Source organism: Canis lupus, chromosome 3, assembly GCF_011100685.1.
Source record: "Canis lupus familiaris isolate Mischka breed German Shepherd chromosome 3, alternate assembly UU_Cfam_GSD_1.0, whole genome shotgun sequence".
In the NCBI taxonomy this organism is placed as follows: Eukaryota; Metazoa; Chordata; class Mammalia; order Carnivora; family Canidae; genus Canis; species Canis lupus.
The window spans coordinates 74,197,206-74,224,266 of NC_049224.1; the positions used below are offsets into that span (position 1 = coordinate 74,197,206).

At 42.0% G+C, this 27,061-nt stretch overlaps 1 protein-coding gene across 4 annotated transcripts in view; it reads right to left on the reverse strand.

Moving 5' to 3' along the window:
• Window positions 1-2,962: 2,962 nt before the first annotated feature.
• Window positions 2,963-27,061, reverse strand: part of KLF3 (Kruppel like factor 3) — a 36,586-nt gene continuing 12,487 nt past the window's right edge. Inside the window, exons 1-7 of one of the 4 annotated variants that reach the window (XM_038533492.1) lie at window positions 24,005-24,023; window positions 17,445-17,607; window positions 16,943-17,087; window positions 15,283-15,769; window positions 14,438-14,588; window positions 9,257-9,417; window positions 2,963-6,939 (exon numbers count right to left, since the gene is read on the reverse strand). In XM_038533492.1, the coding sequence (XP_038389420.1) occupies window positions 6,758-6,939; window positions 9,257-9,417; window positions 14,438-14,588; window positions 15,283-15,751 (963 nt within the window). In that variant the 5' untranslated portion in view covers window positions 15,752-15,769; window positions 16,943-17,087; window positions 17,445-17,607; window positions 24,005-24,023 and the 3' untranslated portion in view covers window positions 2,963-6,757. Of the gene's footprint in view, window positions 6,940-9,256; window positions 9,418-14,437; window positions 14,589-15,282; window positions 15,770-16,942; window positions 17,088-17,444; window positions 17,608-24,004; window positions 24,101-27,061 lie in introns of those variants that run through there. The other 3 variants (XM_038533494.1, XM_038533493.1, XM_038533491.1) reach the window with 3 other exon arrangements.

Sequence of the window (27,061 nt, forward strand, 5' to 3'; positions counted from 1 at the left end):
ATGAGTGATTTCAGGGAGGGTAGGGCCAAGCTGTAGAGCATGAAAGGGGTTCGAGGATGATGTGGGAGAAGCTGGATTGAATGTGTAGTGGGATTTTAGTTTGTGGAGGGATTGCATGAGCACAGCCATAGAGGCAAGTAACTGACAGGGAGGCAGCTGGACTTTGCTGTGGGAGATGAGATCTGGAGCAGAGGGGCAAGCCTTGAAGGTCCTCAAAAGCTTCCTCTTTGAGTTCTTTAGAGCTGAGTTCTGAGCCTGATGGGTTCCCAAGAGTAATGGTTACTTGTATGTCAACTTGACTGAGCTACAGAGTGCCCAGATTAAACATGATTTCTGGGTGTGTCTGTGAGGGTGTTTCTGGCTGAGATTTACATTTTTGAACCTCTGGACTCAGTCAGGTAGATTGCCTCCCCCATGTGGGTGGGCATCATCCAATCCATTGAAGGCCTGAATAGAACAAAAAGGTGGGGGGCACCTGGGTGGCTCAGTCGGTTAAGCATCTGCCTTCAGCTCAGGTCATGATCCCAGAGTGCTGGGGTTAAGTCCCATGTCTTGGGCTCTCTGCTCAGAGGGGAGCCTACTTCTCCCTCTCCCTCTATCCTCCCTGCTCTCTCTCAGATGAATAAATAAAAAAACTTAAAAAAAACCCAAAAAGAACAAAAGTGTGGAGGAAGAAGGAATTTGCCCCTTTTGCTTTCTGCCTTTGTGCTTAAGTTGGACCATTGGTCTTCTCCTGTCCTTGGACTCGGACTTACACCATTGGCTCCCATGGTTTTTAAGTCTTCAGATTAGAATTAGATCACTGTTTTTTCCATGTCTCTGGCTTGCAAATGGCAGGCAGATCATGGGAGTTCCCAGCTTCCATAGTCAAGTGAGCCATTTCCTCAGAGTAAATCTCTTTCTGTGCATACATATTCTACTGGTTCTCTTTCTCTCTGGGGATTCCTGACTGATACACTGGGTCAAGAAGCATGAGAGATATGGTCTAGGAACCTGAAGATCCAGCTTCTGTCTTCTATACTTAACTCACATCACTCAGGATGCCCATAGGAATGCATAACCAGGGACATAATAAGCCGAAGCACTCAAAGCAATAAACACGTCTATATTTAGTAAGAACTGCCATCCGCCAAAGTAATAAATTCAAAAAGAATTCTAATTTACAGCATGTATCACTCTAATTTAGGGGTCGCTGCCTTTACCAAACACCATGATTATGACTGGATCAGAAATAGGAAAAAGTAGCAGGTTCAGTTTACACATTTTAAAATGAAATGTAGGGACGCCCAAGTGGCTCAGCGGTTTAGCACCGCCTTCAGCCCAGGCCATGATCCTGGAGTCCCGGGATCGAGTCCTACATTGGGGCTCCCTGCATGGAACCTGCTTCTCCCTCTGCCTGTGTCTCTGCCTCTCTGAGTGTCTCTCATGAATAAATAAATAAAATCTTTAAAAATAAAATGAAATGTACCCTCGAAGAGCAATTTGTTGTTTTGTGCACATACAGGTTGCTCTGGTCTCTAACAGTTTAACTTATATATCTCTAGGTATGTGTTTTTACTACCATCTCAACTTGTCCTTCCCAGAACAGAGCCACTTCTTTCCTTTTAGGCACACTAGAACGGGTAACTTGTCCCCAGTGAGGCTCCTAATCTCTTCTTCAATCTGACAGCAAATAGTGGACCAATGATTATGTATCTGTGTGTGCATGTGCATACACACGTGTGTGTGCTGAACATCCTTCAACCATTCCTCAAAGACTTTGATTTCTCATAAAATTTGCATTTGTCACCGTTCAGATCACTTACCCACCTCTCTCATGTACTATCTCCTTGGAAGAATGGGTCTGCGGGGCACCTGGGCGGTTCAGCGGTTGAGCTCAGATCCTGATTCTGGGGTCCTGGGTTCTCCCGCATCGGTCTCCCCACAGGGAGCCTGCTTCTCCCTCTGCCTGTGTCTCTCATGAAGAAATAAAATCTTTAAAAAATAATTTTAAAAGAGGATGGGTCTGCTTTTGAACTCAGCAAATGTCATGTCACTCATAGTGGGAGGATTATAGCCAATCACCTGGACTAATCCAAGCCAGTGTTCCACTGGGATGTAGCAGTGACATATAATACATTTTGAGTTTACAGTCAACTATCTCAGTGTAAAAGCAAGAAGTTTCCTGGAGAAATCTGATGGAGAGTGCTCCAAAGTTTGAGTTCAGCCTTCTTCCCAACTCCTTCTCTTCTCCAAGCTGTGGAGGGGTCATGTAGTAAGTGCCAGCCAGATATTTTTTTCATGTTATGCTAAAATGAAGTCCAGGCTCAAAGTGGCTGTTGTGAGATCTAACAAGCCAGTATCTTAGTTCAATTACATTTAGGGGCAAGGGGAGAGTAAAGATGTTCTTACATTTTGCTCTAAATAAGAACTCTAAATCCCCATCAGAAACTATTTGTTGTTCCTATGATGCTGAGGATATACCAGTGTCCACAGACATGGCTTACTGAAGGCTTGAAGTTTATTCAGAATCATTTAATGCAGTTACTGTCCTGTTCCCCCACTCCCCAAGTTATGAATCCTAATCTTTTAAAAAAAATAAATATTATATATATTATACATTGTATCCTTTAATACAAGGCACTGAAAATCCTTTTTGGAAGAAGGTGGGTGTCATAAACAAAAAATAAATATTCCAAGAATGTATTAGGAAAGTTTGTGGATTCAGGGTGGGTTGTCTACAAGTTTATAGTTTGTGGCTTAGAAGACTTTGTGCTGCTGTTATCAAAAACCCAGAAACATAACTTCAAGGCTAAGTTAACTCATTCCATGCAATATCTGACAGATTTTTCTTTCTCTCCATCAACAATTGCCTATCAAAGAATGACTCACTTTGAAATTTCTAAGTACTGTCTCTTACATGTTACATTGCTAAGTTTTGCTCCTAGTGATCACTGCATGTATAGTAATCACATGATCACGCTTAATATTCTGATGGTTTTATTAACAAGTATATAATACATATATTGCATACTGTATATAGTATATGAGGACTGTACAGTACAAATTTATGTTCACAGTTTGACATGACAAAATGTCATTACTGAATTCCCATTGGACTACAGAGTAGAAACAGAGAAGGTACATTAAACATTCACATCTTTAGTAAGAAAGATTACCAAAATGTTTCAGTATTTGCAAGTATACTAATGCATGCTAAAAACCTTTACCCATTCAGTCTTATTAGCTTATAAAATATATTACACTTTATTAAAAATTTCTGCATAGTTTATACAAGTATTAAAGTATTGTAAATGTAATAATCCTGCTATACTTGCAGGTATGGTTTAAGAGATGCTAAGCAGAAAGATTATTTTGACCCTCTAACACTAAGTACATAACAGCAAAAAAAAAAAAAAAAAAAAGTGCTAGTATTTGTAAAACATAGTATTGTTGTAGCCCTCGTTTAATGCATGTAAAATGGCTTTGTAAATGTATTAAGTGAATTTGCGATCATTTAGAACTTGTTAACCTCGACCAAGAAGAGAATAAAGACAACTCTGAGCAACTTCATGTATAACAGCAATTCCTTCAAGATGACTGTGTATTTTCTAACCAAATTATTTTAAAACCTTACATCTTTGAGATTGTCTTTAAAACAATCTAATCAGGAATGACGTGCAGATATATAGTATCAGCAATAAAGTCTTTCAAATTCCACATTAGTGCAACACTGATAGTGCAGATGGGTGTTTAATAAAATATACATTTACATCTATAGTTCCCCTATAAATCTGTTCCAAGGCTCTTGAAACTTCCATGTATTTAGCATTTCCTTAGTTGAACATAGCTATGCTGCTAACATGTTCTCCATACCAGATGATTTAGAATGTTAATGCCCATTTATGATGTAGATTCACATTTTAGAACTCTAAAATATGATGGATCCAGCCTTAATTTTTCTGACTTCCCCAAGATGACACTTGGACAATAAAAAGAAACTCTATAACAAAATTTATACAATACTAACTTCATGTTTACAAATCATTCTCATCAATGTAAAATATTGCAATTAAAACCACCATTGATAGTAACATGGCACATCATTAAAACCACATGTTCAAGGGCATCTTATCTTGTATTTGAGGTCTTCCACAATTAACACCTAAAAATGTCTAAGAGACTAAATTTCTCAACTATCATAGTAAAATACAAATATATATAAAAAAGGAAAATTTGGTTAAGAGCCAATTGGTAACTAAAGTATACAGACCAGAATGGGAACAGAGAATGGCCTCTCTGGGTTGCTTTTCTTTCAGAGTTAAAATGTATCTTTGTTAATGAACTGTTAACATAACCTAAGTAAGCTGAAGAGTAATGTAAGTCTTTGCAGGGTCTTGCTTGCTCTTTTGAACAAAATTTAAATATGCATAACACATCAAATTTCATGAGAACCTACAAAGCTTTCTATCAACTGGACTCACAAAGCTAATTATGCAAAGATGATCAATTCTACCCTTTCTTGCCTTTTTTCCTACCTTGTATATGGGTTGGAACACATACACAGGTCATCTCCATCTCCTTGCATTCCAACTCGATTCTTCAGTGTGTCATAAAAGAATCACTTCTAGAAATAAACACTTTGGCATGAATGTGACTGAGCATTTACAGTATGGACAATACCTACTTTATCCCTCAATTCATGTCATAGTTGCAAAAACACAAACAGAAAAAAAAAGCCCAATTAGGAGGTTTTAATATTCTAAACAAATTTTGCAGTGCTTACAAAAAAAAAAAAAAAAAATCAAAACCAAGTGCCAAGAAGATAACAAATCACTTTGCATTTCTCAACTACATTTCCTTTCAGCTGGTTCAGAGGGCTGAGTGGGATCTCTTAGGTGCACAGTCCCTACAACTAACTTATTAACATAGCGCCATCAAAGTAAGCTCCCCACATGATACGCAGGCCTCCAGAATCACTCATTCGCTGATGTTTTAAAAACAATTGAACAATGTGCTCCTCCCAGTAAGGTTGTGCTGGATCCTGAGCTGTGGCTGGGATGAATCGTCAGGATTCCATTCTTCTCTCTTCTCTTCCATCCTTTATCGAGGGATGAAGGCGCATTTGGTGATATGCACCCACATTTGACCACCGTCGCCCACTGTCTTCAAATTTAGGACCAATGACATTTCTATGCATGAATTATTTTTATTGGCATTTAGACTATGGTGCTCAAAAGCCAGCTTTTGAAAAAAACAAACAAAAAAAAAACTTCCCCCAAATAATGGCGCTATTTATCTTTAACATAAACACGAGTCATTTTCAGCTTCTTCTGATGGGATAATTGAGAGTGATAAATTTCCAGCTCTTTAGCAGTAGCTGTTGGGGAGATTGAGCTATAAATATATGAATCCCTGAACTGTGGTTTTCGTATTTTTCAGAAATCTTTCCCCCAAATGAAGGTATGTGTGCTTCACAACTAGTTGTATTTACAAATAGTGTCACTCAGGTCTTAAATTGAATGCATCTACTAAAGCATTAGCAGATACTTATTTATGGTATGTATCACAGACACAATTGACAGCCAACTTGGCACCTTACAGTTCACTCGGAAGAGTTTCTGTATAAAAGCTGTATGATTAATTTGATACGGGAATACAATTACCACTCAATGTGTCCCCGTTTGGAAAAAAAAAAAAAAGCTGTTAAGTAGGTTGGGAAAAAAAGGACCATCCAGATTCTTACCCAAAAGATTTCTTTCTTTCTTTTTTTTTTTAAACCATTACTGGGCAAATATTTTTGTGGTGTCCCTACAATCAACGCTTGATGACTCACATTAAGGACATTGGAGGAATGGTGACAGGTGCATGGATAACTGTCAGTTTTCGGCTTTGCTGTATGGTTCTGAACAGTCGGAACACAAGAGCCTGGAGCTCTGGGAATGCACTGCATAGCTAACCAAACAAACTGAAACTTCACCAAAGAGCCCTAGCCCAGGAGGAAGGGCCGGCTTCCTCCTCGGCCCCTGCCGCTTCTCCCCTGCGCAGTGCCCCTTTGTTCTGACTCCGTGCTAGGCAGATAGAGCATCCAGCCCTTAAGTGACACACCTCACCTGCCTGAATCAGCAGCTCTGGCTCAGCTCCAGTGGTGGCTGAGAACTTCTTGTCAGCTGCAGCCACAAAGGAGTGTAAAGGACTTAATTTAGATGATGTGGGAAATCCAAGTTGACAAGCAGGATCTGTGAAGGGCAATGGAAGAGTGGACGGTCCTACCTGAAATCTTGCTGCACCTCTAACTAGGCTGTGAAAGGGTGTCCACCCTTTTTGCTGGCGAGCACAAAATACGATCACTGGGCACAGAGGTATGAACGTCCCTGGCAAGGACTAGCAGGCTGGATACTGTATTTCTAATACATTTACTTTGACATTCTTTTGAGAAATACATGGAGAAACTGACAATTGGTTATTTGAAGTTTACATGTTCCCTTGTTCTCATTACATTAAACGTATCTGTAAGAAGGGTTTGCTTAGCATCCCCGGAAAAAAAAAAAAAAAAAAGTGTTCACATTCTTTAGGTCTGACCCGTGGTAAGGAGAGGAGGATTAGAGAACGTCTACTACTGACCATATGGAAGTTTGAATGATATAAATTCAGAGATTCAGACCAGCTGAATCAAAATTAAAATGTACATGTAAAAAATGAGTTAGATAATGGGTGGGAGGACAGAGAGAGAGCCGGGAAGAGTGGGGAGCCAGGCTGAGGTGGGGGACGGAGGCATTCAAACTAGCATGTGGCGTTTCCTATGCAGGGCGAGGTGGTCAGAACGGGAGAAGCTGCGGTCACAGTCTGGACACTGGAAAGGTTTGATTCCAGTATGTTTTCGGAAATGTCTTGTTAGTTCATCGGACCGAGCAAACTTCCATGTGCATCCTTCCCATGTACATTTGTAGGGTTTTTCTCCTGCAAAAAGGAAAAATGGCAGAGCTTATTTTTTTTCCCTGAGGGCAAAAGGCAATTCATTAGTAAAAAAAAAAAAAAAGAAAGAAAGAAAAGAAAACATTGGTGAAATTAAGATCTTTGAGCTAAAACACTGGGCAAATATTATTTTCAAGGTAGGTCCATCCATTTGTTTCCCAAAAAACACAGCACCACAGAAACCACAGCAAGATAAATGAGAAAAGGATGGCTTAATTCTCTTAATATTTAACTGGCACTTTGCCAATGAGAAAAAAAAAATTTTTAAGAGTTCTTAAAGCATAAAGCCACTGAAATCCATTCGGAGGAGCTAGCAAATAATTTTGGTTTTGCCCTCAATAGTAGGGATGAATAACTTAAGAAACAACTCGTGATCTGTGTTTATCTCCAAGTCTTAAAGTTACTGGGGTGCTCAGTTTTATGCATTGCTTTCCACTTAATGAAAAGTCCAAATTGAAAGTCTGTGGGATTTTCTTATTATTTTAATAGTTTCCTAAAAATGAGAAGTGTGCCAGACACTGGCAAGGATTTCAGCATCTTTTGTTTAGTCAACAGCAATTACGCTTCAGTATAATGCTCTAATTCAGACATACTAAAAATACAGCAATTTCTCCCCACTCTGGCAGAAGCCAGGTCTCTCCAACCCCCTCCTGTGGGATGATGACACCAGGAACAGGAGCTCCTTGGGGGAAATCATAGGGAGAGCCAGGATGAAGACCCTTACAAATAAAAAGGCCATCACAGTGGCAATCTGAAATGTTTGCATTAGTAATCATGGGCAAATGGGCATCACAAATCAACTCCCGTCTACTATCCCTTGTTTTCTAGAAATTTTAAGGATTGACATTCCTTGGTATTTCAAGGAGATATTCAGACTTGTATTATCTGCTTTGCTTCACAGAACATTAAGTGCTGAGGTTATTTTCCCTATACCTCAATTGGTATTCAAATATTTAGTATCTGGGGCAGTTGGGTGGCTCAGTGATTGAGTGTTTGCCTTTGGCTCAGGTCGTGATCCTGGGGTCCTGGGATCGAGTCCCACATCAGGCTCCTAATGGGGAGCCTGCTTCTCCCTTTGCCTGTTTCTGCCTCTCATGAATAAATAAATAAAATCTTTAAAACGAACAAACAAATATTTACTGTCTTTTAAATCTTAGGCTGAAAGTTGGTAACATCCACCTCTCAGGTTCTATTAATGCCCTTGGTGGTGCTTTTACTAGTTACCTTGGCATCACCAACTGGATATTCCTCTAAACACAAGGTGATCACCCTAGTTCCCTCTGTAATAACAGGGACAGCCCAAGAATTCAGTTGTCCACAAGCTGGTGTCCCCTCTCCCAGGGAGTCACTGAAAAACTTCACTTCCATACCCCCATTTCCCTTCCCTTTTCTCTTCCAAATCCCAGATTTTCCTTTTTGTCAACATCCCTCATTCAAATGAATCATAAAAGCTCAAAAGCAAACAAACAAACTACATTCTGAGTTAAGGAAAAGGTGCACCCAGGACAACTGCTGTTGTACTAGGATTTCACATCGAAGGGGTTTGAGGTCAGGTCAGCTGGGACTTACTGTCAACTGTAACCACGAGTACTGACTGGGATTAATCAGGCCATGGAAAACATTTTTACACTTTTACACCGATTCCTTGAGATATTTTGCACATGAATGTTCAAGAGCAAATGGAACAGTATTCCTCACTGCTGTCATCATTTTTGTAAGATATGGCTGCGTGTTCTGTATTCAGTCCTGGGCAGAATAAATAATACCCTGGGACAAATAGGGCAGGCAATGGCATAGAGGTTCCCTCAGTTTTAGAAGACATGAATCCCCCAAAGACCTTTACTTTTCTGTATTTGTTCTGCATACTGAACTGTCGGGTTTTTTTTGTTTCGTTTTGCCATTGTGAATTTGATGATGTACAACACTTATTAAATGATGGTCCCTACAAAGGCCACATCCTTGATGAAACAGGCCTATGGCTAGGAGCCCTTCCCCTCTGTTCCAGCAGCCTTTCCAACCTTTTCTCTCTCCCTGAAACACAGAATATAGAGAACTCCACGGGACTGGGAGGGACCCTGTCACAGAGATAACCTGGAATCGAACGGAAGTATAAAAATAAATCTTGAACCAAAAGTTCGTTTTTCAGGACCAGCAGAGAGCTGTATAGCCCAACTCGGCTGGCTTGCACGACATCTGGACCATTTCATTAGAATCACCTTGCAAAGCTAGGATATCTATTTCTAACATCCCATTTTGCTATTTGTGAAGAAGAAAGCTGGAGGGAGTGTAGTATGTCTGATACCTGTGTGTGTTCTTCTGTGCGCTTTCAGGTGAGAGCTTTTAGTGTACACCTTGTTGCATCCGTCATAGTCACATCTGTGTATCCTTCGTTTCCGCTGGGTGTCCGGGGACTCCACAGGCAAAGGTCTCTTCCCTGGTTGTACTATGACTGATGGATGATTCCTATGAGAAAACCGACGTTAAATATAAGGTATCAGGTCAAAGTCTCTTCCTCTCCTTCAGTCTACCAAAGGCATTAACAACACTAGGCAAAAACAAACGAACAAAAAAACAAACAAAAAAAACCCAACAGAATAAACAAAAAGAAAATTAGCGGATCAACCCAAGAAGCACTGCTATATTCATTCAACAAACATTGAGTGAGCACCTACCATGAGCCAGGCACTGTGCTTGGCACCAGGACACAAAGATGAATAAAAACAGGGTTCCTGCCCTCGAGGAGCTCACACTCTAGGGGGAGACAGACATGTAGATAAGTAATGACAGCAAGAAGGGTTAGGTGCTATGCTAGAGGGAGATGCAGGTGCTAGGAGAGTCTCTTGCCCTCAGTAAAAATTTGCCTGTTCAGAAAATCTCATGGTACTTTATAAAGCCATGCTGAACCCTGTTACCCTGTCTTGTCACTGGCTGCCCTGAGTGTCACTTATTGCTCTTTAGGGAAAAAGGTAAAAGGCCAAATTCCTAAATCTCTGGCAACCCCCACTAAGTTATCTACATTTTAGCCTTTACATAATGGGCAATTAATTAGCTTCTCTTCAAGATCACCAATTCACATTGGAGTTTCAAATTTTGGCTCTTCTAAAATCAAGAAAGAAAAAGAAAGAATGGCGCTGCTGAGTTCACGACCTCAAATACCTGTTGCTGGTATTCCTGCATGAGGGCGAATTTTGGTTGGTGCCGTGCTAGCTGTCAGGCAAGGAGGAGTCCCCTCAGCCCCGACAGTGGCTCTCAGGGGCCCCTGGGTCTCCCAGCTTTCCTGGCTGCTCGCCCAGACCCATGCCTGCACTGGCACACCTTTCCAGGGTGGGTTTGCAATCATGTCAAACACTATTGCTCTGAACTTTCTTTTTCAGAAAGGGATCTGGTGGAAAGAGGAGGCAGATGGGGAAGGGCTGGGGAAAGTCTGCAAGCCTTCCTCGGGCTTCCTCTGCTGATTAATGTCTGTAATTAAAAAATTCTAATCTGTTAATTTGCTTTCCTAATGACTAATTACTTGATACATCACAAGCTTATGGAACTGGCCTCTGACAGTAATGAAAACTTCTTTGTCTTTTAAATTGGAATCTAAAGTTCTTAAAAACGTTCCAAATAACATATGAATTTTCTGTACAAGCATGGATGAAGAGAAAGGGAATCTGATGAAGGCAAATACTCAAGCTTGGGAAATTTAAAAAAAAAAAAGGATAATAAAATTTCACCATAAAAATCAAAAGGGAGCCCCTGAAATGAAACTTGTTTGGATCTGGGTAAAAATCTCAACATATGTCCCTTATCGGTAACTCTTCCAGGTAGGCTAAGAAGTAACTAGGAAAAGAATAAAAGGTGCATTGACTTTAAGTGACTCTACTTATTTCTCACTTCTATTATTAGCAAAGAAAACTGGCAGTTGAGTCTCACTTTACCTTCCTACCTTGATGTTTAGTGGGGGTGATATAGAAGAATAAAATAGCCAAGATGGAAAAGTGAACATGGGTGGGTGTGTGTGTGGGAGGGACAAGGACTTCAATTCTATATATATGTACAAACAGAGAGAAAATAGAAAAGTGACAGATCTATGGACACGTACAATTTTTAGACAGCTGAATCATTAATTTAAAATCCTTCAATAGAAAGAAAAGAGTTATCAGTTTATTTTTAACTTTCCACCTTAATGCCATGGATTGAAAGGTTTCATCATCATTAAGAGAACTTCAAGAAATAAAATGCTGGGGGAGAAACTGAATGGTTAAATACATCTCCTCTGCCTCTGGGATACCGGGGGAGTATCCCAGGTGATTTTAGAAGTCTCTCCCAATTATTAGATTTTATGGGTTGGGAATCTGTCTAATAGTCTCTGTGCAGCAGTTACGATCGCTTTTCCCAGCTCATTTTGCATATAAATGTATGTTAAAAGGCTGTGTGCTCCAGGGTCAAATCCCAGCTCTGTCACTGATAGTCCTTGTGACCCTGGGCAAAGGATTTACCCTTCTGTGCCTCTGTTTCTCCTATAAAATAGGGATGATGGGAATAATATGATCTCAGGAGGTTGTGAGTAATGTACACAAAGCAGGATAACATCTGTTCCAGATGTAAACCCACTAAACGGTAGCTGTTAATATTTTGAGGTTCAGAAACCCATTTGCAAACTTTGCCCCTTCAGCTGCTTAATCTCATCAGTTTTTTTTTTTTTGGGGGGGGGGGGGGGGTTGTCCCAACACTAGAAAAGGAAATCTCTGCTCAAGCCAATGTCTACCTTGACAGGTAGCATCACTGAGAGCGCATGGCAGCCCCATCTCTAAGAAAGCCAGATGCTGGCAGAAGGTGGAGAGCGGGATCTTGAGATCTCGTCCTTTTTGGATTCTCCACTGCTCACTTTCAAAAAGGCTATTTGGGACCATTACAGCCAAGAAGTTAGAACAGCTCTTAAATATCAGATACCTGGTAATTGTTTTGAGTTAAGCCGGACCCTCTTAAGTTTGTTAAAATTCACACACACAATTAAATGAGGAGATCGGATCCTCAAGCTTTTTGTTCTAAAGACATTGCACATGTGTAAATATTAAAAAAAGGAATCTGATAGACAGTTGAGTGCCTTTAAAAATAATTCTGAAGCTGTAACTCTTACATTCCAGCAAATGGATTTCAAAGCTGTATTTTAAAGTCCGCCTTCGGAAAGGAAGGCCTTCCGGAAGGCAAATATTGGAGCTGCCTCATCGCAATGGTACTAGGCGCTTGGTTTCCATCGATTCTTTCCTGGCTAGCTGGTTTCCTATGTGGGCTGTGACTGGGCACACGCCAAGACATTACTTAATCACATCTGTGAGAGAATTACTTAAAGAGTACATGTCCCAGTTGTGGCTAATCTGTTGAATTTTTTGAGGAGCAAAATGCATTCTTAGGTCAGCATTAAAATAAGCATATTACTCATTAATCATTAAAAGCCATTGAGCTTGAGATCATCAAAAGAACTTAAAGTAAGCAAAAACCATTTTCTTTTCAGCAGTATTTAGAGCACAGAACATTGCTTTCAAATATTCCTCTTTTATAATGGTTTACATTGTAATTTGTAACCACCTCGACTTTGGAATAACCCTTTTCCGGTCAATGGATCATCCCTCTCTCTGTGGGCACTTGGCTTTATTTAGTTGTAAGGCATATTCATCACCTGTGCAGGAATAATGACAAGTGCAAGTCATGTTGCCAGTTATCTTGCCAGAGACACCTGGCATCATAAAAAAAAAAAAAAAAAAAAAAGAGGTAACTTAGCCTACAAGGTGTGTCTATTTTGGCCAGTTCTTCTGTGTCTCCTTTCACCTGAGAGTGGGAGCGGGACGCACTGGTTAGACAAGGATGTGGCAAGAAGAGCCCTAACTGGGTGGCAAGAGATCAAGCCCGGACCCCCTCTGCTCTTATAGTGTGATTATAGGCGAGTTATCTAATGTCTTGGCTCATCAGTCTCCATTTGCTCTGACTCCCACGTGCTTGTTGCGGGGGAATGAAATAATTCCTTTGAAAACATGTGGGAAAGTTTCATTGGTGGGGGGGGAGTGCGTTATGCAATTGTGAAAGGTAATAATGTACAAGTTCATCAGACACACTCTCTCCCTGCTGATGTGGCTGGTCGTAGGATTCAGTCTCTTCTTCATTTATCAGTGAGGAGGGGACAACCGCCTCCCCCGCAAAATAACTTACTATGATTTGGTGCAATGAATGAGCCATTAACATGACCTACTAAGAAGGTACCTACTTGGGTTGAATGTGGGTAGAATTAGAATGTACTCTAAGTTCCAGAAAACAGCTGTTTGAGAGCCAGAGGATTCACACTCTGTTGCACAATTAATTGGGTAAGGGAGAGGGGAAAAAGTGGAGTAGAAACGTGGGCAACACTGTTTCAAGTTGGGAAGAAAGTGCTATGGGAGAATGATGATGGAAGGGACCTGGAGGGAACGAAAACTACCACCTCTGTACTAGGAAGCTGGCCATTACGTCCAACCTTGAAAGTGCCCCAACCCAAGACAATTACAAGAAAAATAATTACAACTGATAAGGAAAATAAAGAGGAAACGGAGGCACCAAGATTAAGTGACTCGGCCAAGGTCATCCATATAGTGGAGAGCAGAGCTGGGATCCAAGATGTCCATCCAAAGGTCACCTTCTTGGTTCCTACAAACACAGCCTCCAGTGTAATCACTGGTAGAAGGCAAGGCTACCTATTGTAGTGAATCCCATCAGTGATGCTATTTAGCTTGTGTATGACACCATCACATTATAGACCTAAAACAGACCACTGTTCAGTGCATGGATGTAGGCCAACACAGAAGCTTTCCTCCTGCATGGCAGTTCTAAGGCAGACTGAATATTTTAAGGGCAGATGTGATTAAAAAGACCAGAGAATAACGGGTCATTCTAACACTGAACTTCTCTGAACTACACGGACAACTTTCTGTGGCCACCACTATTTACAGGTCTTTATTGGAATGACTTCTTTGGGCTGTGGTTGGCCTGAAAATTCTGATTCAAGACACTCCCCATCACAGAAACAGACTACTGGAAGGACGAGGTGTGTCTTAATAACTAAAGTTTTCACGATCCAACCTTAAGTAGAATATCTACAATCCCAAATTCAATCCATATTGGAATTAAGATTATGGGAAAACAATGTATAGTCTGGAAGGATTTTTTTTTTTTTTTTTTGGGGGGATAGTCTGGAAGGATTTAAAAAAAAAAAAAGAATCCCAAAACACCAGGATAAATCATGAGTGATCCAGATGCTGCAAACTTGGCGTCAAGGTCATAAAGCAGTCCACATAGCAGAACACATTGCCTCTGGAGTGATTTCCCCATTTTTCCCAGTGGCTGCCCCTACTGCAAGGTATTCCTGGCAATCACACCACAACACCACGAGCTGGAAGCCTGTGCTTCCAATCCAGGTCCCAAGATGCACGCTGCTACGCAAATGTCGGGTAGACCTGAACATACTTACTCTTGCAACAGTGCTTGCGGGGGGGACACTGAGTTCATTAAAGGGGGTGACATTTCTTCAGGATAATAATCTGTCCTCTGTGGTTCAATCCCAGGTTCTATTTTAATTTTTTTCTGTAATATAGGCTTCTCATATGATTCAATTACAGGTACTAAAAAAACAAAAATAGAAAAGTCACTCCATGTACAATTTACCAATTTCAGCTTTTAAAAGTCTATTGCACAGCTTCTATCTCTAACACCGGATTATTTGTTTGCCTTTGCCAAAATTACAGCAGAAACAAATCTGGGTTTGGGGTGGGGTCGGGGTGGAGGGGGACGACTCTCATTTGGCCCCCACCACTATTCTGCTAGCAAGCAGCATGCATAGGAAGCTGGACTTTGAGCACCTCAGTCCTCAAACGGTTTTACTTTAGGATTTTGGGTTAACCTCTTTTTAACCCTTTCGTCTCCTGCCTACGGTGAGCCAGTGAAGGAGGCGGCTTTTAGTAACCATTACTTATCACCACCATCAGAGGCGTGTATTAGATGCCATTTTAACAGAGCCACATCCGCATTCAATGAAGTAACATAGAAAGTCGGGATTTTTACCGGCCCGAAGTTGCCGACTATGCAGTGAAAGTAATGATTTTATGGCATTCAACAGCTGGACTCCTGGGAGCTCTTCCAGGATCAACACTTAAAAAAAAAAAAGCCACGACCAGGGAAAGGAAACGATGCCTGGGGCAGGGGTCCCTGGAGGGCCAGAGGCGGGGCAGGTGGCGGAGACAGGTGGCGGGGACAGGTGGCCGGGCAGGTGGCCGGGCAGGTGGCGGGGACAGGTGGCGGGGGCAGGTGGCGGGGTACCTTGCATGCTGCTGTTGGAGTTCTCCATCTCCTCCGACAGGGAGACCATGAGCGGCTGCTGGAGGTGGCTGGTGTACATGAAGGGGACCGGCTGCACCACGACGGGCTGGATGACGGGCAGTATCCCGGGGCTGCGGATGCCGTGCCGGGACAGGGCCGCGGCCATCACCGGGGGCATGGACAGCGGCACCCCGAAGGGCTGCACGCCCGCGGGGGGCGGCGAGTACTTCTTCACGGGCGGGCTGGAGGAGGGCAAGCTCAGGCCGGGCGAGGCCCTCCGGTGCGACGGCTGGAACTTCAGCGACGACGGCGAGCTTCCTGCCGAGGGCGGCGAGCTGCGCTTGTTCACCGTCAGGTCCACCGGCTCCAACTGCATCCCGTGCGACAGGCCCTCGGGCGTCTGGAAGAACTTATCCGGTAGCGGCGTCGAGTAGATGACTCCGTACTTGTTGGGCTTCATCGGCTCCATGTAATTAGACGGGTAGGACTACCGGGAAGGAAGGACAGAAACGTCTCAAGCCACCGGCACAGGTGCGCTGCAGCGCCAGCTACCCAAGCCGTCGCTACGGGGCGCTCCCGAGGGCGCGCACCCCGCGAGCGCTGTACCTGGATGTATGCTGAGCCCCCCAAAAACGCTGAGGACGAGCACCCCGCAAGCGCTGTACGTGGGGATGCATGCTGACTCCCCAAAAAACGCTAGGACGCGCACCCCGCGAGCGCTGTACCTGGATGTATGCTGAGCCCCCCAAAAACGCTGAGGACGAGCACCCCGCAAGCGCTGTACGTGGGGATGCATACTGACTCCCCAAAAAACGCTAGGGCGCGCACCCCACGAGCACTGTACCTGGAGATGTATGCTGACCCCCCAAAAAAAGCTAGGACGCGCACCCCGCGAGCGCTCTAAGTGATGTATGCTGAGCCCCCCAAAACGCTAGGATGTGCACCCCGCGAGCGCTGTACCGGAAGATGTATGTGCCCCCCCAAACGCTAGAAGGACGCACACCCCGCGAGCGCTGTACGTGGGGATGCATGCTGACTCCCCAAAAAACGCTAGGACGCGCACCCACTGGCGCTGTATGTGGAGATGTATGCTGACCCCCCACAAAAAACGCTATGAGGACAGGCACCCCGCGAGCGCTGTACCTGGAGATGTATGCTGGCCCCCAAAAAAACTCTAGGACACGCACCCCGCGAGCGCTCTAAGTGATGTATGCTGAGCCCCCCAAAACGCTAGGATGCACAACCACTGGCGCTGTACGTGGAGATGCATGCTGACCCTCCCCCCAAAAAAAAACCGCTATGAGGACGTGCACCCCGCGAGCGCTGTACGTGAAAATGCTGGCCCCCATAAACACTATGAGGGTGTAATGAATGTCAGGGTTAACGGGGTAACGATGTTACATGAGACATCTCAGGGTTTTTTTGTCTTTTTTTTTATTATTCCTGAGAGACACAGAGAGAGGCAGAGACATGGGCAGAACGAGAAGCAGCAGGTTCCCTGTGGGGACCCTGATGCGGGACTCGATCCCGGGATTCTGGGATCACGCCCAGAGCTGAAAGCAGATGCTTGCTCAACCACTGAGCCACCCCAGGCACCTCGAAATCTCAGATTTAATTCTATGATGATTCCCATCCAAAATGTTAAGGTTGAGGTTGATACCTGGCAAAAATTTTAAAACAGGTGATACACAGAAGATTTTTCATGGGCCTTGATCCCTAGGAGTCAGTGGGGCTTCTCAGTGGGCAGGAAATGTGGCTTTCCCCCTAGCGGTGCGAAGTGTGCTGTTCTCACCATACACTTGTGCCTAACACAGAGAAACGGAGCTGCAGTACATTTGGAGGGGCTTCCGCTGCTGACCAATCGATGCGTAGGGTGACCTGAGCAATGGTCCTGTTTGCACTGGACAGTCTGGTTTCAGCACTAAACGCCCTACTACATCCCAGGAGACACTCCGTCTCAGGCAACTGAGATGCTCAGTCATTCCCACCCACCTATATATCGAGGGCCACCCACTAGCCCCAACTCATTCAACGGTCTTATTCATAGTTTGAATGAAACTGTAGGTGGTGACTTGATGTCCAAATTTGTGCATGACACAGAAGTCTAAGAAATAGCTATATGACTCAAATAAGGACACATGGTGCCTGAAGTGACTACTTACACACAAATTGAAGCGTAGTGTTTCCTTCAAATCTAAGATCTGACGATTGACCTGACTGATCTTCAAATACCTTTCTCTCAAGAGAGAAAACAGTCATAATCATTGCATGCTATGGGTGTAGTCCTCGGCCATGGAATTCACTAGAATTACTTCTATTCCTTAACTAAAATTGAAAAAAAATTGTTTGCTGTAAGATGCTTTTAAAAAAATTAAACTCAACATAAACTATTTTCTTTACTCGTAGGTATTTTAGGGAAACTGAAACTTTTATTAGTGATAACATGTTTGCTAAAACTACTTGCATTTAAAAACTTTAGTCAAATTGATAAGCAACATACCATGCCTTGCTTTCAGTTCTAAAATCATTTTGAAGCAATACTAGCTCATGGGACAACGAAAACTTACCAATAGGGTCTTATCATTGAAGAGTTTACATGCATGAGAAATTTCCGGACTGTCTCCAGTGCCCCAGTAGCCACTACTGTGAGTTATAAATGACAGTGGGACAGCAGTAGTTTTTATTGGGATTACAACTGAGATCATACCCCTTCTTCTCTGGGCCTGCACTAGGTGCATCTTCACCTGGCTATGCATCCCCGGTGAGGTTTCTGAAACTCCCTTCTCTGGACCTACCAGGCAGAAGTATTGGGCCTATATGGGACCAGGCGGTATTTATCTTTATCTGCTTCTGAAGTCAGTTTCTCATCATTAGGATTGTGTGTTTTGTTCTTCTGCCCTTTCTTTATCCCTGTCAAAGCAATCTCTATCATCTCCTAGAGCAGTGATTCCTGCAACATGGTGCACATCTCTCTCTAGGGGTACCGCAGACACTTACAGGTAGTACACAAAGAATACAGTGCTTTAAAAGAGTTATAGGTTTATTTAAATGCATAAGAAAACTTTTTTTACAGTGTTGATACAAACTTCCTTTTCAGAATAAATTCATTAAAAAAGCAATTCTACAGAAGAAGGTAGGAAAGCTTACTAATATTTAGTGAGAAGTGCAGGTGCCATGAGTATAAGGCAAAACTTGTCAAGGTGATATTGAAAACCCACATTTTAGGAGGTTGTGAGGTTAAAATTAAAATTGGATTCAGTGAGATAAGCCATGTAATGAGCTTAACACACACCGTAGTGCTAGAAGTCCCTTCTCTTTCTAGACAAGAAGTGGCGCTGTAATGGGTCTGATCCTCTCAATCAGGGCTTCCCAAACTTTACTGTGCACAAATGTACCTATCTTGTCAAAATGCAGATTCTGGATTTCTGGGGAGTGGCCGGCCCTAGGTGCACAGACCTCTTTTGAACAGCGTTGCTCTCAACGACAAAGAGAGAATAGAATAAAAATACTAATTTTCAGTATTAAAATTTGATAAACCATTCAAAAACAATTTCAAAGTGCAGGAAGAATTTTTCACTGATAATACTGCTTAAAAACAAGGATGTGAAGGATATAAAATCAGGAAAAAGATTTATTTATTTATTTATTTATTTATTTATTTATTTATTTATTTATTTATTCATGATTTTATTTATTTGAGAGAGAGAGAGCCCATGTGCACACATGAGCAGAGGGAGGGGCCAAAGGGAAGGAAGAGGGCGAGAACCTCTAGCAGGCTCCACACTGAGTGTAGAGCCTGACGTGGGGCTTGATCCCAGGACCCTGAGATCATGACCTGAGCTGAAACCAAGAGTTGAACGCTTAACTGACTAAGCCACCCAGGCACCCCTATAAATTGTTGCTTTTAAAAACAACAATTGTTTTGAGTTATGTATCAAGAATCAAAGGAGGAAAAAGAATCTTCCTTTAGAACCAGGCACACATAAGTACACCACAGGGTAAGAGGCCCAAAACATACGGCCATACTAATATTAAATATATTTACACTTAAATATGAAAACAGGTAATGTTAAGAGGCACCAATCTGCTAACAAAACAAAAAAAATTCTAGTATGTTCAACAAAGGTTTAAAGAAATAATTAAATATGGGGAGAGAAAGATTTCTCCTAGTTCTAAAGGTTAACTCACTTTATAGAATTTTCAAAAGGGCAAAAAGTTCTTGTATTAGAAACAAAAAGTTAGGAGATGGGAGGCAGCATTAATTGTTTCTACTCACCAAATGTAGCTTCTCCCTTATTTTCAGCCTTATTCTTCAAAGACCTCCCTATGACCTAGATTTTAATGCCAAGTTATTGGCAGCTAAATAGAAAGCAGAATGAGGACACATTTTTATTGCTGTCATTGCTGGATTTTTCTAACTGTGGGGTGAGTTTAAGGAAGGTAGGAATTTAGAACCTGGGAGATTTGCAAATTTAATAATATTCTCAGGTTTCTGAAGCCATAAAAAGAGAAAGCCACACATAAAGCCAAGTTTTATAAACATTATGTACTTTTCTGCTGACTTCGCTCCCCAGTGAATGCCCCCCGGCCCCCCATACCCAACCGTGCAGTTTTTGCAAGGCTTTGGGGCTAAAAGTAGGGAGACACATTTGGATACACATCACAGTAAACGATTAACTATTTCCAGTCTGACGGCCTTGTAAAAGGGTGAAGAAATGTGGTTCCTCATACCATCTCACTAGAAATTTCCATAGTGGTGTTGATCAGAACCTTCTGTAAGATGTGTTTGCTTTAATTATTTGGATGGAGCACATGAGCTACTACAATCAGCTTGCAAACAATCTGGTTCTCCACAGTGTAAGGGACCAATACAGGGTTTGCTCTGGGCATGTGCCTTAGGTGAGTACACCGTGGTAAGAGTAGCTTCTCCTCCGTTCCAGACTTTTCCTATCTTCTAGCAAAGCAGTGCAAATAAGGGCCGCATTAGCCCCAAATCCCAATGGGAGGCAAGTGTTGAAGAGGCAGCAAAAGCTCCTCTGGCCACAGGTGGCTAACCAATCCCCCTGTGCACACAGCTTACCCGAGGAGGCCTCATATCCTGGAACAGAGCAGCCTGAAGACAAGGCTCCAGCAAGGGTCTCTCCCATCTTCCGGCCCTCACTGGGGGTGGTCATGAGTTGTGCTTTTCAAAAAGTTCTCTCCTGTTGTAATATACATTCATGTGTTCAACCTCCACACCGTGTGTAATTTCTTTGCTGGCGGCCTCCTCTTACGTGATGAATGAATGAAGTGAATCAATGCACACTCTGAGCAAGTTTTTACTACACTATGGATAGCATCAATTCTTTTGATTCTCAAAAACAAGGACTTTCATTGTGACGGGGAAAAAGGCACAGGGCTTGGATGATTTTTCCAAAGCTACCACTTTGGACTTAAGTGAGCACTTTAATCGTCTCTTGTTTTACTGGGAATCGTTTTGGTGAGTTTTCCATCACAAGACAGTTGAAGTGGATGGACTGACTGCATGAAACATGGGCAGAGTCTCTATTTCACTGCTTATTAATATGAAAACCGAGCGAACATCCGTGACAGGGCAATGGCAAGTCAAAGGCATCTTCATACCAAGGGTGGGGTTCCCACTGCAGAAAGGCGTGGTACATTTATAAACACACACTCTGGAAACAGCAAATGTCATACTCTTCTACGCAAACTAAAGTAGAAAGCTCTCTTTCTACCAGGCTCAGAAAAGTCATGAAAGTTTCTGTTAAAACAGAACAGAGGTACTACTGATTTTAAGCAAAACCTCAACCTGTAAAGAGTCTGTCAGAGGATAATTTTCATTACAAGAAGGAAGGGGAAAAAAATACACTTTTTTCCAAAAGTAATCTTCCTAAAGGAATAAAATATGAATACTTTTAAAAAACGTTTTCTTTCTCACTTCCTGATTTAAATTCTTTCATTTCCGACCTTCTTTGAAAATATATTGGTAAAAGCAATTCTTTGATATGTGCATTGTATATTCACGTCTCATATTTTGCATATTATCATTTCCAATTTTACAAAAAAAAAAAAAAAAGGCTCAGGGAACTGCTGGTGGTTTGCCAATATCACATTGATAGTAAGTAGAAGAGATCCACAGCACGGGGAGGGGGTGGTGGTCTACGCTGTTCCACATTAGGGCCATCCAAAGCCTTACTGTTTGCCTCAAAGCACAAGGGTTAGCAGAGGAGGGTACCGAAAGCTTACATTTCAGTAAGAGAAATGACACTTCCTTATTTTTTCTAAACTTTAGCAAAATACCATCAAATAGGTACTCAGCCTTCAGGTCAAAGGTGGAATTAAAAAAGAAAAAAAGAGGAACAAGGGAATAATAAATTAGGCTTAATGTACTCCACCTATAGAGACAGGAAGGATAAAATATGAAGATTCAAGAGTGGAAACAAAAGCTTTTTATTTAGTTTTGTAAAGTAAAGTAATCAACACCCCACACTACCCAAATGTTCCAGTTAACCGAGGTTTTGCTGAATCAAGAAAAAGAAATGTATTTGTAAGGACTGTCACTAACTTTTGATGAAATGATCTCATCAAATTCTTTAAGGGTTAGCTCGAAGTTGAAAACTAGAGCGTGAAGGAGAAAAAGACCATTAATTGCAAAAATACTTCTATATATTTTAACTTCACATATTTATGTAAGGTAACAGCATTGTAAGTATATCTGTTACTTCAAATTCATTTTATTTCCTTTTTTTTCCAGTCAAGTGCATTTCCTTGCACTTAATTATATCACACCAACTTAGCAACGCGGATCTTCATTTGAGCTTTAAATTGGCTCTTCAGCCATATTTTCATGCTTGATTAAAAGCATTGGAAGTATACTGAATATTAAAACGCATCAAAGATGGTTCTGCATCATTTATAAAATTAATCATATTCTCCAGTACTAAAAACCTATTCATATTTCAAGGATATAATTAATAGGGAAATTTTATAGCTCAATTTTCCTCCAACGTGATCACGCGATAGTTTGGGGTAAGGGGGCTGATGAATATGGTGACAGCACCAAATAACATCAGAAGTCAATTTAGTTTTTGATTAATGAAGTTCTTATTGCTCAGTTATTATCACCTTCAGACACTTGGGTTATCCAGCTCACACGCTGGAATGTAAATGTTATTTCCTCCAAGCCACTTGGACCTCACTTTTCATTGTACCCAGTGGTAAACACTCCGCTGGTTCAGTCATGCCCATGGCGACTCAGCTCCAAGGGCCTCCGGGTGACCCCTGTGTCTTGTATAAACATTTTTGGCAGGAGCCTCAGCGGCCGATGCATAAGGATGATCTAATTTTGCAAGCGTGTCATTACCAACCTTCAGATACACAACTCGGCCAAGTTTTTCCCCTTGTGACTATTTTCCAAGCCCATGGAAGAAAAGAGCAAGGCAGAGTGGGAGCCTTGCCCTGTTATTTCCTATTGGCCCATCCGATCGCCAGGAGTCCAAACCACTCCCTGCCTGGAAGTCCCTGGACCCCTCTCTGTCACCGCCCCTGTCCCACTTCCATAGCACAGCACCAGTGCTGGCCCTCTATAAACCCCTGGACTAACTCCTAGCCGCCTGTGGCTCAGAAGCTTCCTGAGGGGTTGGCTTTGCACGAAGGTGTTGAAAAAGACAACAAGATTCCCTCCCAGCCACAGACTCTTCCATAGTGGAAAGGAATCCCATCCTCATGGCTAGGTCCTCTCTCGTTACCTTCTCTTCAACCATCTCACTCAGGCACAGCTCAGTATAAGCTGTTGTCATTGGCTTTATTCTAAATATGTTTGTATTTTATTTAAGATTTTATTTACTTATTCATGGGAGACACAGGGAGAGAGGCAGAGACGTAGGCAGAGGGAGAAGCAGGCTCCCCATGGGGAGCCTGCTGTAGGACTCGATCCCAGAACCCCAGGATCACAATCTGAGCCAAAGGCAAACACTCAACCACTGAGCCACCCAGGTGTCCCCCGAATACATTTTTAGATGCAGGGCTGAGAATTTTTTTCTTCCCCAGGTTTCATCTTTTATTTAATCAGCTCCAGGAAGGACATGCTGAACACCACAGGACACAAAACGGAATATTTTTTTTTCTTCCAGTATTGAAAAAGAAAAGGACATTCACAAACATTTTTAAGAAACTATTCTATATAATTGGGTTGGTGATCTTGAGTAAGAACACCTCATAGAAACACATTCTTGATGCAGATTTCTTGTAAAAGTACAGCTGAAAGCTTCTTAATCATGATAAACATTGAGTATGGGATTTTTTTTTAATATCCTGGATGCACATTAATTTTTAAAAATCAGTCTGGTCAGGCTTTTTTTTTTTGAGGGGGGCAAACCAATAATCCCAAGAGCCCCAACAAAAAAGCTGGTAACTGAGGAGTTTTTATAAACCTCCTTCTGTCATGACTAGATTCACCTGTGACCCAAGTTCTATGCTGATCACATCTTGGGGGGCCTGGGGTACTGGTCTTGAGGAGACATGGATCCCATCTATTGAAGGGTATATGGTATTAAAGGTGCTAGGAGGGTGTTTAGCCCAGTTACCAACCGTGGCTTTGAGAAAAGTGCGTTTACCAAATGCCTGTCAAGTGATGAGTAACTTTAAGGAATAACACAACACACAATAATGTTATTGCCACTTGCAGTAAATAGGAAGAGGTGTTCAATTTTGGAAAACTTACCACCGACACAGAGTCCATGACCTCTTGCTTGACAGGGACCGGGTCAAACATGAGCATTCTTTTAGTTAAGCTTTCTAGGGTGCTCTGAGGTTTAGCCTAGAAAACAAAACAAGGTGTCCAAATAAATCCCAAGGTCACTTTAAACATAAGTGAGTAAAAATAAAACCTAATATTCCTCAAACCCCTTCTCTGCTCCTTCCTCTCCCCTGGCCCCAGAATGGCTGGAATTTATTTTCCTTACCTATGAAAGATGCCATTTTATATAATTAAAACCAGATTCCACGGTCATAAGTAGATGAGAGCCAACTGGCATTTCTAACTCCAATACATAAACCCTGACATTTTCTGGAACAATATGTACAGTCCCTCCTGAGCAGCAAAGCTTGCATAACATTGCTGTGCAATTCACCATCAGTTCACATGATATATGAATGTTAAACATTTTTCCTTATGTTCATTACAGACAAATCAAGAAAAAAACAAGACAGGCAAAAAGAAAACCTAGAACCAACCACCATTCATAACTTTGTTTTTATCCTTCCAAACTCTCTTTTAAAATGGATTATAGTATACATACGATTTAGTACCTATAATTTCACTTGACAACTGATTGTAAAAATGTTTCTTTTTCAGTAAGTATGGTTCCATACTGTGGAATTCAGTGTGCCACTGTGTGAACACAGCTTTTTTTTAAAGTATCCCTTTTTACTGGGCACTTAGATTGCTTCTAAATGTTCATCATTATGGATGGCAGTGAGCATCTTTATACTTATGCCTTCCTGCACACCCTTAATTTATTGTTAAATAGCGTAAGGGTAAATCTCACGTGGAGGAATTCTTGGGTGAGAAGCATGTACATTTTCCAAAGCAGCTGATCTATCATCCAGCAAAAATGCTCTATTATTTCCATGAATAAAACAGAACCCATTTCTCAACATGCCCACCTGCAATGTGCATTACCACTTAAAAAAAAAAAAAAAAAAACAACTTGGTTAGTTTGTCAGTTTCAAACTGGCAAACTATTTTTATTCTAAATTGATTTTGTTAAAGTCAAATTTTTTCCATTTTTATTTTCCATTTGCATGTCTCCTCTAGAGAAATGCCTATATATTGAGGTCTTGACTCCTTCCCCATCCCCAAGCTGCCCATTGTTTCCTAACCCACTTTTTATACATGAAGACTTATTTTTTGGTATTCACTCCCAATTCTTCATTAGGAAATAAGCTAATCTACAGCCTAATGTAAAGGAAATGTCCATCTTAATCCCATTTGGCCTTTCTCTTCTTCTGTTGTTATGCTCGTGTTATCCCTCCCTTTTCTTCTGTGTTCTGTACTAGTTCACTGCTGGCACTAATCTACATCAAGCCAACTGCTTCCTCACAAAACAGAATTTTTTGCTCAACTTTGCTCAACATCCAACTGCATTTCATATGTTTGCGAATCACTGCCCAGCTACTACCCACCCAGATCTTCGACAACCTGCTTTAGGCACCTACTATCCAAATTTGGTTTCAGGCTTCAGAGCTTTGGTTGAAGGCAAGGTCTTTACTGGACCACTTTGGTTTGTGTGGGAGAGTGAACGAGTTCTGGACTGCAGTCTACCTGAAAAAGCTGCAGAAGTCTCTGGTTCTAGGTTACCTCCTGTATTTCAGGATTAAAACTCCCCAGCCCCACCTCCACAATAGCAGTTGTATCCACGCTCTGTGGGTTTTACTACGAAATCTTCACATACGATTATAAAAGTAATACTGTGTCGTTCTTGTGCTCCCTTGCTCAGTTGAAGAAAGACTGTTCTGGGTCTCATGACAACACGTGAGTATCGTCATTAACTCAACATAAGGCTCTAACTTCGAATTTTATTTTCCTACACCACAGTATGTATTATAATCTGTGAACACAATTTGATACCAGGCTGCTCAAATCAATGGTGCTAATACCCTCTTATGTATGCCAGCAAAAACAAACCCCAACAGCCAGTGAAAAATGGATGATTTCATAATGAAGGATGAAAACCCCTTTTGTGTCTTAGGATCTATTATTAACCAGTTCCCAGCCAAGCAGCTGCGGAGATGGATATGGTTCTAAAAAATACTGTCCAGTGCCTCACAGCAGACTATAAACAAAAGATGTGAGATCTTCTGCTCAAATCAATGAGGTCAGGTAATTCAGCAGCCCTGACCTTTGGCTGGCCACCCTTCCCCCAAGCCTTTTAAATTTAATTTAATGGCTACCCTTCCCCCAAGCCTTTTAAATTGAATTTACTCTTAGATTCATCCACTTGACTGAAGGGTATCTTGATGCAAATCCTTCTAAATATAAGCAGTCCTATTCTCAGGTGCATAACAAAAAGAGCTCTGGTCTTGGTCTCTCTCTCTTTTTTTTAAGATTTTATTTATTTATTCATGAAAGACACAGAGAGAGAGGCAGAGACACAGGCAGAGGGAGAAGCAGGCTCCCTGCAGGAAGCTGACGTGGGACTCGATCCCAGGACTCCAGGATCATACCCTGAGCCAAAGGCAGAAGCTCAACAACTGAGCCACGCAGGTGCCCCGGTCATGGTCCTGAGACTCAAACAGGAGAGCTGCATCCTAGCTATGAAATTTAAAGCAAAACAGAACCCTTTGCCCTGTAAAGAGTTCGTATCAATAAACACATACGCAATTTCTGGATATACATAGGTGTGTACACGGCACTAACGCTGTTGGTTCCAACTTCAGGAGCAAAGTCAAGCATTTGTCTCTTTGCTAACGTAGGTAGGCTTTAGAGGTCGGTCCCCTCTGCCCTTTAAAAGACTCAGACTGAATTCAGTTTAAAAGTGACTACCAGCCTACATCCTGCCTGAGAGCTCACAGAGGGGCTTGCCACTTCCCAGCTGCACCACTGCAATAGCTTCCCAGCAAGTGTATGCCTCGCGGTACCTTACAGCCTTCACTACCAGTAAGAGCACACAGTGGAATTAGGATGGGCTCTGGTTCAAATTCTAACTCCACCATTTAGCTCATAAAGCCATTAACAACTTTTCCTAATGCCCAGAGCCGTGGCTATTAAATCCATTTA